General features: G+C 40.6%; 1 protein-coding gene across 1 annotated transcript in view; it reads right to left on the minus strand.

Moving 5' to 3' along the window:
- The window catches only part of TXLNB (taxilin beta), a 36324-nt gene that overhangs the window by 11181 nt on the left and 10126 nt on the right, over positions 1–15017 (minus strand). Inside the window, exons 4-7 of the mRNA XM_010399901.3 lie at positions 13143–13313; positions 7403–7597; positions 5656–5775; positions 425–499 (exon numbers count right to left, since the gene is read on the minus strand). Of these exons, the coding sequence (XP_010398203.2) occupies positions 425–499; positions 5656–5775; positions 7403–7597; positions 13143–13313 (561 nt within the window). The remainder of the gene's footprint in view (positions 1–424; positions 500–5655; positions 5776–7402; positions 7598–13142; positions 13314–15017) is intronic.

Genomic DNA, 15017 nt, shown 5'->3' on the forward strand with positions numbered 1-15017 from the left:
ACAGCCTTTTCCAGTGTCTCACCATCCTCCCAGCAATGCATTTCTTCCTCATATCTAATATAAATCTCTCTTCTTTCACTTCAAAACTGTTACCTCTTGTCCTATCACATGCTTTGGCAAATAGTCTCTCTCCATCATTATAAACCTCTTTTAAATACCAAAAATTTGCAAAAGGGTCTCCCCTGGGCCTTCTCTTCTCTTCTTTAGACTAAACAACCCACTTGTCAGAGTATGATTTGCAGTATGGGCATTACCTTACAGTTGGCTTGAAAATAACCTGCTTCCTTTGCAATAGTCTATGGGATGTAGAATGAGGCTAGAAGGAATACACAGAAAGTAGTTTGGATACTTTACCTGGAATGTGCCTCATGGGTTAAAAACTGGCAAACAAAGGCACACCATGCAATCACCTCTCCTACGTCACCTGTGCCTGTAGGACAGTCTCTTGCTCCTTTAACATTTTGGCCTGGAGCTTCCATTCTGCAGCTTGGTTCAGGAGCTGTGTTTTGGGCGACAGAGAGAAAACTGTTAGGTCCCTAGTTTATCAGCTGGAAATCCTCATCCTCCAGCTACTCTTACTATGATAAGGAGTGATCTAGCTTTCAGGTGAATATAGTTAGAGCAGTTAGGTAAGACAGAGTATTTTGTATTATCCTGAGATACGGGACAGGCTATACGGGTTCCAAAGGCATATTTGAATAGGAGTTCAAAACCTACTTGGAATTAAGTGTGCAGTACAGCGGGCTATAAGAAGTGTGGTATTTAATCATTTCTTCACCAGACTTCTAGAGAATGGTTATGGTACCTTCTGGCATGTTCATTTCAGCACAGCTCCAGCCAAATTCCTGCTCTCCAGTGAATGGCAAACTTCCTTTTGCAATAATGACCATGACTTAGCATGTGGGTATTGTCACAGTCAGACCTGCCTCAAAAAAATCTGCAAGTTTTCAGAAAGCCAGTGCATAGTAAATGTCATAAATTTTGTGCTGTCTGTTATCTCTGGGCTCTGTTTGCATTGGCAAGTGGAGAATTCCAGCTCAGGGTGATAAATGTCTCGGGTTAAGTAGGCAGCCCAGGAGGAGCTTGACTGCAGTTTCTTGCCTGGCTGCTCCTGGGAAGGTGTGATTCCCTACTCCAAGGTGATTGGCAAAATCACATTCTGGCGTGCAGGCTGCAGATAGAGCAGGTGGAGGATTGGTTGAGGCTGAATGAATTGTAGCAATGAGGCGTGCAGAGACCTTTCCTAGCTACAGTTCTGAGCCAGCACTTCCACACAGTAGTGCTGTACTAGTAGTACACAGTAGTATTTTAGCAATTGGTTTAATCTGAAAGCAGGGAACGTTTACCAAAGTGTTAAAGAAATGTCCCTGTTGTCTACCAAACATTTATAAAGTGTTTTATTAGTCAGGCCAAATACATTTTAGAAAAATAATGCTAATGATAGCTTGAGAAAGGAGACATAAAGAAGTTATTTTACCACAGGATTTTGCTCTGTTGCATTAAATTGTACTTAAATTGTACTGTAAATTGTATTTAAAATAGCACAGCTGGGCTCTAAAAATATATTGAAAATTAAAAGGATTGTGTACGTCAGTGGATCTTACTTGTACTGGAACTGAAAGGTGAGTAGAAGCACATGCAGAAAATGTATTTGATCCCCAGTAAAAACTTTTATTCTCAATATTTTATTGGAAATAACACATGTAAACTATGCAAATACCACCCGGTAAAAGAGCTGAGGATGAACCCTAAAATGCTGACTGCTTCCAGCTGTTTGTGGCACAGAGACTATCTGAATTAGACATATAAACATATATATATTAGCTCTAGAAAAATATTTCTTCCATCAATTCTCCCTTTTGATTTGGACCCACTGAATTTTTGCCATCTAAAGTTTCCTAGACAAGAATGTTTTACAGCTCAATTATGAAGAAACGTCATGTTGTATTTGTTTTATACCTGCCTCTTAATATTTATTTTGAGAATTTAATTTGATGTTTGGTTCAATGGAGATAAATCAAGTTCTTGAATTCAGATCTTGTTGATTAAAATTTCAAATAGGTTGTGCCATAGCCAGTAAAAAGAGCTGGTGTGGGTTAAATGAGCATCAGTTCATTCATTTATTTTCTCGGAAGAGGGTATGCTTTACATATGTAAAAAAAAAATCAATTTTTTTTAAGTTTTGATGAAATCTGGATTTTTAAGTTCCACCTTTCTTTGATATCTACTTTTTTAGAGTGCTTTTTAGAATTTATAGGGTTTGAATGATTTAATGAAAAGTCATTTGAAAACCTTCAGAGCTACCCAGTCTCTATACCAGTCATTGCTTCCAAGAACTGGGCTTTTATCTGTATTGCTTTAATCTCAGCTAGGGTTACCTCCATACGCAGTGTGACTGGAATAATTAAAAGATCCCACCTCCTGCACCATGTCTTTGGCTGCAGCGTAACAGATGAACAGAGAAGGCAAAGAAATATTGCTTCTTTTGCCTCTTAATGAAATCCCTCTCTCTTATTGACCCACATAGCTTCTGCAGTCAGTAAAAATCCAAGAGTTAATAAACTCTTCTGTAATGGAAGCAAGCCACAGAGAGGCTTGCTCAAATTAGCACGCATTCTTATGCAGCCTGAGGTCATCTGCAAACACCAAGCTGGGAGAAAACGAGTCAGAACTGATACATTTATTAATAGACTATGAAGTGGTAACAAGGAGGCTGAAGTATCAAGAAATGAATAAATATTGCATGTGGTGTTTACAGAGCAGCACTTTAGTGAAGCGTGGTGATGCTACACTGTATTTATTATTAGAGCTAGGATAGCTGCTGGAGGCCCAGACAGTCACAGGGGCTGGCTTAGTGAAAATGAAGCTTCGCTTTTTTGCTGTCAGACTTGGTAAATTACAATTATATAGAAATCTGACCAATACCTTGCAGTCATATACTTGAAAGCCTCAGACACTTTAAACTGCAATTAATTGCACATCAAAGTTTGTATTAGAAGTGCTGAAAATATTTGGTATGGGGGAGAGGATGTCCAAGAAGTGCTGACCAGTTCCAGGATGGTAGTAAAATTGCATCCTTTGGTCAAGTTGACATTTGTGAAAGCCATATTATGAACCATTGCTGATTGAATTCAGAATCACATTCTTTGACGCATGTGTAGAGTGAATGGTGCAAGAAATGAGGTCCTTTTGAGGTGTACAGACTCTGCAAGAGGGGACATCTCTCCTTGCCTAAATCTAAGCCTAAAACTAACCCTAACCCCGAGCACCTAATCCTAACCCTAACCCTATCCCATAGTAATATTTGAAAAATTAAGTAGTTTTGCACGGGGGCAGAGATTCCCGCGTGGAAGAAGTGCATGGGAAAGCATCAAAGTGAGCCTTCAAAGAGTAATCAAATAGATAAAAGAATACAATTATTTTCATTTAAGAACATTTACAAAATCCTGCAGCAAAGGTCATGCACAGGGATGAGAAAATTCTATGGAGAGAAAGGTTCTGAAAACTGTTCTAATTTTGCACATTACTGAGCGGGAGAGAGTTACAGCTGAGTGAGAAAACTCCATCAAAAGCACCTTGATTTCATACATACATGTATATACATTACTCCCACAGACCCTAGCACAATAGCTGGGTGGGTGGGACTAAGATCACATCAATAGGATGGAGGTGGGAGTCAAGTGTAGGCCAGATCTCTGGGTGTTCGGCTACCTGTGATGAATCGTGACATGCTTAATTATGCCTTGACTCATTGCATGGCTTTTGGCCTGAAGTTCTGCAGCTAAATCTACCTTGCTTGGAGGTGATGTTAGCCATACATCACCAGCTTACCTCAAGGGCAGGATTTTTAAGCATTAATTTGGACAATGGGAAAAATATTCTTTGTACACTGTGCATGCTATTATACACCCACTGTGTAAAGGTTTTGTAGTGTGTTTTCAAACCTGTTATTTCATACACACAGCAAAGCCAAAAAGAAAATCTTCCACTCCCAATTGTAGACAGTGATGACTTTCAGTGCTTTAAAAGAAATGAAAATACCAAAACTGCATTTCTGGATAATGCACACAAAGAAGTTTTGACTAAAACAGGGACAATCACAGGTGACAAGCAGCCCCAAAACTCATGTTCTGAGACGTGCAGCAAGAAAGATCATTGACACAAGGCTGTATATGCCAGTTTTCCACAGAGCCAATGCCTGGTCTTTTATGTCTTCTGTTTTGAGGATGTTTTTTCTCCCAGTATCTGAAATCTGGTACTCAGTAGCAGAACTCCCAGTGACAGCAGTAAAGTAAGCCCATATTTGCCTTGCCATTGTAAGTGATTTCTTGGACATGTTTACTGGAGTTTAAATCTGCCAAGAATCAGTGGTTATGAATGAAATTTTGGGGTTTGGCTTTATGTAGGTGTCAGAGTGAAATGGAATAAGTCAGCTGGACTACAAATTGTCATGCAGTGATATGCACATCTGCACAGAGAAGCCCCAACTCCTTTTTACCCTCGCTCTTTAGCTGGGAGTAAAGCTGAGCAGGAGTGGGTGTTCCAGCTTCAAGATCAGTGTAGAGAAAGAGAATAAATGCTCTTATGGGCTGTTTTTGGTGAGAGGTGTATGCTGTGTTTCCCTTGTGCTCTAACCACAGGGCTTAGAGCCCAACATTTTCATCCATATTTTAAGATACTCATTAGCCAGACTTGTGCTAATAGATCTGTTCCCAGATATGGGGAAAGAAATGTCTTCTCTTTAGAGCTCTCTCATGCTGCTCCTGAGTTAGCTGGAGGACTAGTGAAAGCTAAAGCTTTCTTCCAGCTAATGAGAGCCTGTCACTCCCTCTGAGAGCTGCTGCCTCCACTGAGAAGAGGGACCATGTGCCAGCATTGAACTCCGATCCTTTGTAGATGTGAGGATTGCTATGAAAATACCAGGCAGTCTGAGAAAATTAATTTTAGTCTGATTGAGTCACAAAATGTGTGAGACTACAGATGGAGGAGTGTCCTCCTCCCATCACAGCTGTGCCTGCAAGGGACATCCCTCCTGGACCTGTTTTTCCCTGTCCCCTTGCTAGAGATGTCCCCTACACCGGAAAGGGAGGAAGAGCAGACAAAGCTGCTGCCCACCTAAAAGAGGCACTGGCAAACCTATATAGGGAGGTAAACAGAGAAGGGCAGGTTTTGTCATATCAAGTGCTTCCTGTGGACTTCCTCACTGGCAAAACTGGACCCATGGCAGGATGCCTGGGGAGGCTTTGAATCCGGGGGATTTCACTTCAATCCCACATTCTTGGGCTCCTCTCTGATGGTTTAGATGTGTGCATTTATCATGTGGGGAGATGGAGTATCAAATACAGGAGAAAATTGAAAACTAATGGCATCACCTGACCCAACATCACGATGCACCAACTGCACAATAACAGTGAGCTAGCTGGAGCAGCCTGGGCTCTTACCCACTGCTCTGCAGTGTGCTTCTAAAACTGTTAATGCTAATGCAAGCAGCCTTCCAGAGGCTGTTCCTTTGCACTGAGCATTGATGGTAGCTATAAAAACTTCTCTGCTACTGTAGCCCAGATTGGACCTGAAGAACCAATATATTAGTGAAATAGCATGCAGGGCTTGTTTTGGCCTAAAGTTAGATAAAAGACAAATTAGAAGGATAGGTACATATTCCTTCTCTTTCTGATGTCGCTCCTCGGCTTCCTTCATCATTTCCTGAGACTGTTCCAACTTGGCATCCACCAGTTTCTGTTGAAGTTCTCTGTGCTTAAATATTTTATCAAGGTGCTGTAAAAAAATAAATTCTGCTGAATGTGCAGGTTTAATTATCTTACATAGACCTTCATGCTCGTACATGTACAGCTATTTACTGGAACACTTATATGGCAAAAACATTGCAAAACAAGAAGACACCCAATCTATTGCAATTACTAAAAAATTACAGCTCTGATAAGAACAAACTATTCCAGAATTAGCATGGGAAGGGAAACTGGTGTACATTATCAATTTTGATTTATTGTAGGAAAAAAAAAGCCTTAGCATTTTTGCCACTTCTAGGGTCTACATATGAAGTCATCAGTATAATCTAATATGACTGAAGATCAAATAATTGCTCATCAATAATAAATATGCTGGGGACACACCTTTTCTGAGCTGTTAAATGGCTGGTGGATCTAAGCCACAGTGTGGACAATGGTGTAGACACATTGCACCTGCAGTACTTGGGAGCATGTGCACAGCCCATGACATCCCCTTTGGTCTGGTCACACCTGCACAGTGTGGGCTTGGAGGCCTGGGTGACAGTAAATGAGTGGGGATCTGGAGATCAGACCAAGCAAACCAGAGGCCTCCTCTAGCCTGTAAAATATCTGCCTCCATGGTGACCTTCAGGAGATGAATGTTGCTGATAGCCTTCTTCACTCTTAATTCACTCAGATAAAATTCATAGGAGCAATTATTCTGAGTGTGTCCCTCCGGTTCACATTTTCTTCTCATAGATACCACAAGATAGGGGTGTACATTTCCTTCATTTGGTATAAGACTTCATACATGATTCAACAGATTTGGAAAAGCAGGTATTGTATCAGTAATTTCAGGTTGTAAAGACAGATTACTTATGTTTTATTTAGTATGATAATGTTGTCTGATTGCACTGAGTCTCACAGTAAACGTATTTAGAAACTATAAAAAGACCCATTGTGATATTTGTGTTTGTCATCAAAAAAAAAACCAAAAAACATTAGTTTGGGATTTTACTGGAGGATTTTTTTGGTGTCAAAATTTTCTGGCCAATTCCAATGTTTACAGAAAGAATAATTTCCCATCTATCTATTATCTGCTACATCTTAGTGAGCATTTTGCCTGCAAAAAAATTCTATTTCAATTCAAAGGGTCTCCTGTATCTGTCATCCTAATTTTCTGCTTTGGGGGAGGGGTCAAATAGTTTACATCAGAGCCCTTCTCAGCAACCTGCTTCTGGAGGGAACAAAATATATTTGTTGTCACCTGCAGAACAGGCTGTCCAAAGAAATGGGAGCTGGGATGTGCTCAGTGGGAGCTTAGTGGGAAGGACGAAGGGGATGCTAGGGGAGGTCCCCAGGGATTTGGGGGAGCTGTGATGGGGCTGGCAGATGGCACATCTTGCTGCTGGGGTGCCTCAGCCCCTCTCCCCACAGCGGCAAGGCTGCCGTGGCTGCCACGGGCAGGGCGCTGTCCTGCACAGTTCCGTACCCGCAGAGACCGGAGGGCTTGCTGCAGGCATAGTCCTGCTCAGAGGGCAAAGCTTGGTGGGGACTGCCCTTGTTACCTCTGTGAGACACTCCACTAATGGCCAGGCTGCTGGTCGTGCTTCCTGCCTTCCCTGGGACAGCCGGGTGTGCCGCGTGTCCCAGCCAGCAGCCAGGGCATTGCTCACCTCTTCCCGCAGCTCATACTGGTCAATGATGCTCTTCAGCTTCTCTGCCAGCTCCGTGTTCTCCTGGCAGAGCTTCATGTTCCTCTCACTTTGCTGCTCGATCTGAGCCTGGATTTCACTCAGTGTGCCCTGGAAGTGATTAGTTATTTCTTTCCTCTTCTCATCTTCCTCCCGTGCCCGCTGGATTGTTTCCTCCTGTTGTTAAATGGGAGAGAACAGAGTAAGTGAGAGACATAATGAGCAGTTCCAGAAAAATACTGTTTCAGAGTAGCATAAGGCTTCCCTTTGAAGGATTATATGTGTTTGCACTCCTCTTTGGAGATTTTCTTGCTTTCATCTGCTCCAACATTAGGCATGATTCTAAATTTACAGAGCAAATTACACAGTGGCTTTGAAAAAATTAGGGAAATAAGAATTTGCATTTATAAAGATGGATGTAGAGCAGAGCTTCAGATCAAAGCAAGCCTGAAAGAGAGGACATGCATGCATGTCTTGCTTCATGATACTGCATCACAGCTTTTGCTTTGGAAGAAGATATTTGGTGGAAGCAGTCAAAAGCTCTTTTATCAAAATTCTCTTTAACTGAATTAAAAAATCACCCTTTAAAATGCCTCCTTCTAACAAGGAATCTTCATATCAAATTCATGGCCTTTGGGATTTAAATTTTTAAGAGAAATCCATCCCTTTCTGAACAAATTCTTCCAATTTCTCAATTTTCCTTCCCTAACTTTTTAACTGACATGAACATTTGCACTAATTTACTAGCTAGTGGAATCAAGGAAAGCCTGTGGGCTGTTTCCTACAGAATCAAAGCAGACATTCTGATTTATTTTTTTTCCCTGTTATTGAAGTTCTGTTTTGGATTTGTTTATATGAAAGACAATGCAGAAAGAATCTGGATTTATTGCTTTGCATCCAGAAATACAGGCTATTTTTATTCCTTCCTCATTTTCTTCCAGGACAGTCTGCCCTTCTGGGGAATGTAATCCTGATATAGAGTGGCTAGGACCATATCTGCTGTAGTTACAAATTATGCCAGGACCATGTTAAGAACTCACTCCACAGCATGCAAATAGCATACTCTAATAAGGTTTCAACTAGCATAGTAATTTGCATAAAAATATCTGATAACACTGCATATGGATATTTTCTATAAATATATTTGAATAAAGCCTTAGCCAACTCTAATAAGGTATAATTTGTATCATGAATGTGACATAGCAGGTGTTGATTCAGGCCCTGCTCATAAAGCAAGGTGAATACCAGATGACCCAATTTCTGCTTGGCATGTACAACACGAGCCTGATCTAGGACAGCTGCTCTTCAAGGTAGGGCATGTTTGTCCTTTTGCTGTCCAGGGAGCTATAGAGATGACAGCGCCTTGGATGATGGAAGAAAAACAGTGGAGCCATTAATAATACCCTTGTGCACAGAAATCACCATGGAGCCCTGCTGTGCTCTGCAGTTCACACAAGAACCTGTGTGCATACTCATAAACAGAGTAATACAAAGTGTGAGCCCAGAAGGACTCTCTCTCCTAAGAGGAAGGAAGAATTCCATGAGGAGCTGGGCAAATGACTTGGGGGTTGAGTCCTGGTTCAGTACATGGCATGGAAATTGGACACATGGAAAATTTGCAGCAAGATGAAAGAGAAGCTCTCCAATTTTTTTTTTTTTTTAGCTGGTGAGAATGATTTTGAAACATTTTTCTTGACCAGCAATTAAGTGGTTTGTAGGTATTTTTTGTTTATATCTTTTTAGCAGGAGAATGCTCTTCCAAAGTAAAGTTAAAAACACTGCTCAGAAGATGTTTTAAATCTAGGCCTTTAGCATTACCAAAAGGAAACATTTAAATTTCTTTTGAAAGGGTATGTTCACAAACAATGTCATCCTTTTTATTTTTGTTTGAAACTGTTCCAAATTTAACTTGAATTCCTAGGCAGTTTTGGTTAAGTCAGAACTCCATTTTATCTCTAATATACAGTTTAAAAAACTCCTCATACCTCTTAGTTCTCCATTACATAGGTGAAGCCCTGAGCAGATAGAAGGTGCTTCACTTCCAGAAGTCAGAGTGAGAAATTGAACTTGCATGTCTGAAGTCCTATTTCTATGGCTACAAAACATCCTTCCTCAAAAATATTTTGTTTCAGTAGACCAAGTAGTGTTATAACATGTCACTACTGTGATTTAAAGGTCTCTAGAGGAAAAAGTCCATATGAATATAAAACGAAGAAAGGTGGATTGTGCGTATGTCACACCAAACAGTTCTAGTACAAGGTGAAAAAAGACATCCTGAGACTACCAATCATGCAAATGTAAAAAACCCAACCCTTTGTACATGTGTTACTCAGAAGATCTTATTTCCTGCTCTTCTGAGGTAGAAAAATTATACAATACAGAGCACAGAGACAATACAAAGATTCAAGGTTAAAGACACTGACCCAGCAAGCATTTATTTGCAGGATGCAGTATTTCTCTGTATCTCTTCTGCTTTGGAGAAAAATATACTTGAGAAGGATGTTTGCTTGGGGAGGGGGGTGGGTATGTGTCCTGGGGAGCTCCTCAGGGACTCTCATTAGTTAAATCCTTGAGATCCCAGCCACAGATTAAGGGTAGGTGTGGGTGAGGGGAGCTGGCTACAGCACTGTGCAGAGACCAGCCATAAACTCCTGTTCTCTTTTCTCTGCCCCTTCTGAACATTTGCACTCCATGTTTACCCTTTCAAACATATATTCTTGTGTCCTAGTGCAATATTGCTTTTGCTCTCATGTTTTGCTGCCAAGAATGTAAGAATGTATTGAGTAAAACCTTGTTAAAATTAAGACAGGATATTTTGCAGTTTGGGATTTAGCACAGGAATGTGAGATTATTTGCAAATAGAAGAATGTGATTGACACTGGAATTGTTCTTGTGCCTCTCTGGGGCAGTTCCAGAAGACTATTGGTCTGCTGAAGCCATATCAGCCTTTTTTCCATATGAGGAATGCTTTTTTTCAATGAACTGTGCTCTTCATTCCCAGACACCACGGTCTGAGCCAGTTTGGAGCTGAGCCCATAACTGAAGCTGTTGACTTTTGTGACATTTGTATGAAAGTCATTGCTTAATGCCTGGTGGCAGGAAGGACGAGGGACCTGAGATGCTCATTTCACTACAAGATGCTAAATAGCTACCAAACTGTCAGATAATTGGCAGAACACGAACTCCATGCAGAGAAATGAGTTGCTGTTGCTCTTAGCAGAGCTGCTCTTTATTGCAGTGGGAACACATTCCACTATTTTACAAACCTTTATTCTGTTTTTCTTGGAGGGAGAATTAAACATCTGTGTAACTGCAAGGAAATAATCAAAATAGCTGGACTGTATGTAAGTGAGAATTTGAGGCTGGTATCCAGTCCTAACCAGAAATTTTTCTTCTTTGATCTGCCCTGTGGATTTTCAATGCAGCTCTGCATTGCATATTCATCACCACTTGGCTGCACGGATCTGCAGTTAATGGGAATTCCACACACCAGATGAGTGAAGATGACATTTACATGACGTGATGTGCATATAATGTACCACATGGTAAGTCAGAGGGGGTTTCTGATCTGGGCAGGCCAGGTTTCTCCTTTGCTATTGGAATGACACAATTGCCTAGTTTCTATTTTCCATGTTTTGGAATATAATCAGAGGTGCTAATCTCAAGAACTAAAAAATTATGAACCAGCTTCTCTGTCCTGCCAAAACCAAAATAAAAATATTTAAGCATCAGGTTTTAAAAATAACATTTGATGGATTTTCTGATTTTGGGCCCTCTCAGTACAGGCATAACTGAAAGAAAATTGCACTCAAATAAATAGAACATGAGTTTCTGGACATTCACAGATTTCCAGGAGCTAAAGCATAAAGGCAAATATTCCAAGAACTATGCTAAAATTCTTAGAGAGACAAAACTGGATAAAGATAATGAATGCCTTTGTTTATTACTTTATTCCTCATGCATTCTGCAAATGTATTTAGTCTTACTGTCTTATTTAACTTTGGGGTTTTTTCTACAATGATAGCACAGGAACCAGAGGAAAGACAGTATTCTGGGTTTTTTAAAAGGTCTCCAAATTCTTAGAAAGTCGTGATGAAAATTTGAACACTTCTTCCTAATACCAGATCACCTCAGGTACCTTCCCTGGCTCACCTGGAATAGACACAGATTAAAAATAAGAACTGAGTCTGAAATTTATAGATTTATTTAGAGAACCTAGTCACAAAGTAAAGCAGTCCAACAGGTGAAAAGATATTGGAAAGAGACTTTCCTAATTGTAAAGATGAAATGTGTAATGAAGTATTTATATACAAAGAGAAAGGAAAAAAATCATTCTCTCTAGTAGTAAGATTCATAAGCATAAAGTAGCTGGGAAACTGCATGAGGAATTCAACAAAATTTGTTCCAAATATGTTTTCCAAATAGAACTAGTTTTTTCTCTATAGCCCAGTCTGCACTGATTTGTTGCACTGATATGATTTGTTTAGAAATATCAGTTAAGGCTATGCAAAGCACTATACACTGTATTCTTAATTCACTTTAAAAGTGGCTTGTATTTCTTTTGAAAGATTTTACACACAGATGGCCTGGTAAATCACTGTAGATCAATATAGAGAAATAGCTCAGGTCTAATACAAATGACAAGCACAAATTTAATTTTCACTACCAGTTCTGCATGACCATAACTGAGCACAGTGAGTCTTGCTTCTAGCTTCCCTATCTGTTAAACTGCTTTTATCCTTCTGCTAGTGCACAGTTTGAGTGTATGTGTGCCTATTCCCTCTCCCAGCTGTATTCTTACCAGCACACAACGAAAGACAGAGCAAGACCCTGAAGGCCCACTCCTGAGCCAGTGGAAATGAATGAAAATGAATTACCATTTCTAGAAGTTATATCAGGTAGAATTCTTGCTGCTGACAGTTCAAATGTGTAATTCTATACATAACTATATCCCCATAAAGAAAGGGTTTGAATGGATCAAACAGAGGCCTTTTGTATACTAATACCAACTCCATCACTAACATGCACTCAGAAAAAAAGGACAATCACAACAGAAATATGCTTCTTGAACATACATTTTTTTCAAGGAGCATAATCATATTATACATTTCACATTTAAATGGCATGATGCACCAAGCAATTGGCAGACATGGCATGTGGATCCCAGCCTTTTGACACTCCTGAAAATTTCCTCTTTGAACTGATTCTTGTAATCCAAACAACTTCCACAAATAATGTTGGCATTCTTTCTGTCTTGACGTTTGGTGTCATGAGGCAAACCTCCTGATTGACTGACCCTCACAAATTACTTGAAAAAGTCCAAGTGCTCGAATTACATGAAACCCCCCCCTAGCCTCCTCTGAGTCCACTGGAGCAAAGCTGGTGTTCCTGTGATTCTGTCCATGCATGTGCATTTGCATCTGCACTGTGAGGGACCTGGTCTGTTAGCACTGCTGCTCTTCTCTGCACTGAGCTTCTAATAATGCAAGGAGGGCATAGAGATAGTGTGGGCAAACTCAGTGTCCAAAAGTGCTGGGATATTTCCAAATGAGGAATAAAGGGGTCTTGGTGTAAATGGACTTCAAGATTAGAGTGTATATATAATTATATATTGCTTGTGAAGATGTAAAATTCTCTTTGATTTGGCACTAGAGAGAAATGGGAAGGTGTCAACATCTTCTTCCCCCCCACCACTGGGTACTGTGATAAGGCTCCCACTCACCTTGAGGTTCTTGTTGTGCCTCTGGAGCTCTCGGCACAGGCTCTCGAGCTTGCTGCGGGCGAGGATGGCTCGGCTGTGCTCACTCTGCAACTGGTCCTTCTCCTTGGTGATCTGGGCCTGCCTCTTCTGTAGATACTTCAGCTTTTTCTGCTCGGCACGATGTTCTTCCAGCTGGGCAAAACGGGGATTAAAATGGGGAAATTGATTAAAATGAAACAAAGAGGGATAGAAAAGAAAAGAAAATGAGCTCTTTTGGTTTGGGGAAAGTCTTCACACTCTCTTAACCTCTTAGGAAATGATTTGTATTTACCAGCATTAATGGGAGAGGAGAGAGGAACCTGGACACTCCCAAGCCTGCTTGCTGCAACAGTCCCAAGTATGCTGTACTGTGGGTGGGTGAATATAATTTTTAACACTCTTGTCACACCATTTTAGCTCTTCCTTCTTTGGTTTGAATTTCTTTGAAGGACATCTGGGAGGTTTTTATTTTTGTTTCAACATTTGGAACTAGAGCAGTCAGTAGTGCTTTATGTGGTGAGATTTCTCCAGATCATAAGGTAATACAGTAGTTGCTCACTCTATTCTACAGTTTCCTGAAAAAGAAGAAGTTTCCTAAATACCCAGGAACCTGCTGGAAAAAACAACAAAAGAGGTTCTGGAGACCAGGAATGCTGTTTGTGTGGGGGCTTTGTTGCTGATCAAGGAGAATTCTCTTCAGGGAAGAGTTTCCCAAAATGACATGTGCTTGTCAGGCTCCCCTGGCTCACAGGACCATGTGGGAGCATCTATCAGTTGTGTTTCTGGAGGTCTTGTCATCAGTGGGGGTGGGTCATGGTGAATCAAACCTCTTTTGGGCTCTTTGTGTCCATGTAATTCCTGGAGGAAACACGGACAGTCCCTGATGTTCCCCTGGGAGCCTGCTGTTCTGTAGGTGCATGGCTCCTGCCTCCCCTAGAAGGCTGGTAGGGAGACAGGTGTATTTGGAGGGGGCAAAGTGGACCAGCAACAAAATTGCTAATAGTAATCCCTGCACAGTCTGGTCATTTCTTTTGATACATGTTTATCACTGGATGTTTGGAAAAAAATTCCTGTACTGTAAATTAACACCCTAACGGTAAGGTCAAAGAACCCTTTCACCTCTGAAGCTTTTAATGATTTCATCTCCTGTTCCAACACACAATAATCCTCCTCACTATATCACAGGTGTGCATACATTGCAAGGCATTTCTGAAGTCCAGATGTTTTCTGATTGAAAAACAGTAGCACATGAGCTTAAACATGCAAACCTTAATAACAGCTGCTGTTAAGACTACATTATCTAATAATATGGTACCACTTGTACTAATTATTAACCCCAGTATGACTGGGAAAGTCTGTGAGCACTGGGGAATGATGTGGGGCTCTAACAAGACAGTCAACAGCATCATACTTTACACTTTCGTCTGTTTTTTGCAGATGTTCAGAAATTTATGCTTACAGTAGAGAGCTCTGCGTATTAGTAATCAAATCACAGCTAAGTGTACCACAAAACAATGCTCTCACCAGCTTGGAGTATATTTACAGTTTATGTCCAACTTTTAACATGTGCATTGTCTATTTTTACTCCTGTAGATCACAATAAGGGCTTTTGAACCTAATCAAGCTGCACTAGCTGAAATAATTTTTCTAGTATTGTAGGAAAAAAATTACATTTCTGTAATTAAGGCTGAGATTTTTTTCTTTCATAAGCTTGTTTTTGTCCACTTCCCCTTTCCATTGAAAAACATAAGAAGTGTTCTTTTTGCTTCACATTTTGCATGCACAGCCTGTGCTCAGTGGATGATGATTTATCCAAATTTCACATGATTCACTCAAACTGTGCTAGAGGTAGGGGGC

The sequence above is a fragment of the Corvus cornix genome, chromosome 3 (assembly GCF_000738735.6).
Source record: "Corvus cornix cornix isolate S_Up_H32 chromosome 3, ASM73873v5, whole genome shotgun sequence".
Lineage (NCBI taxonomy): Eukaryota > Metazoa > Chordata > Aves > Passeriformes > Corvidae > Corvus > Corvus cornix.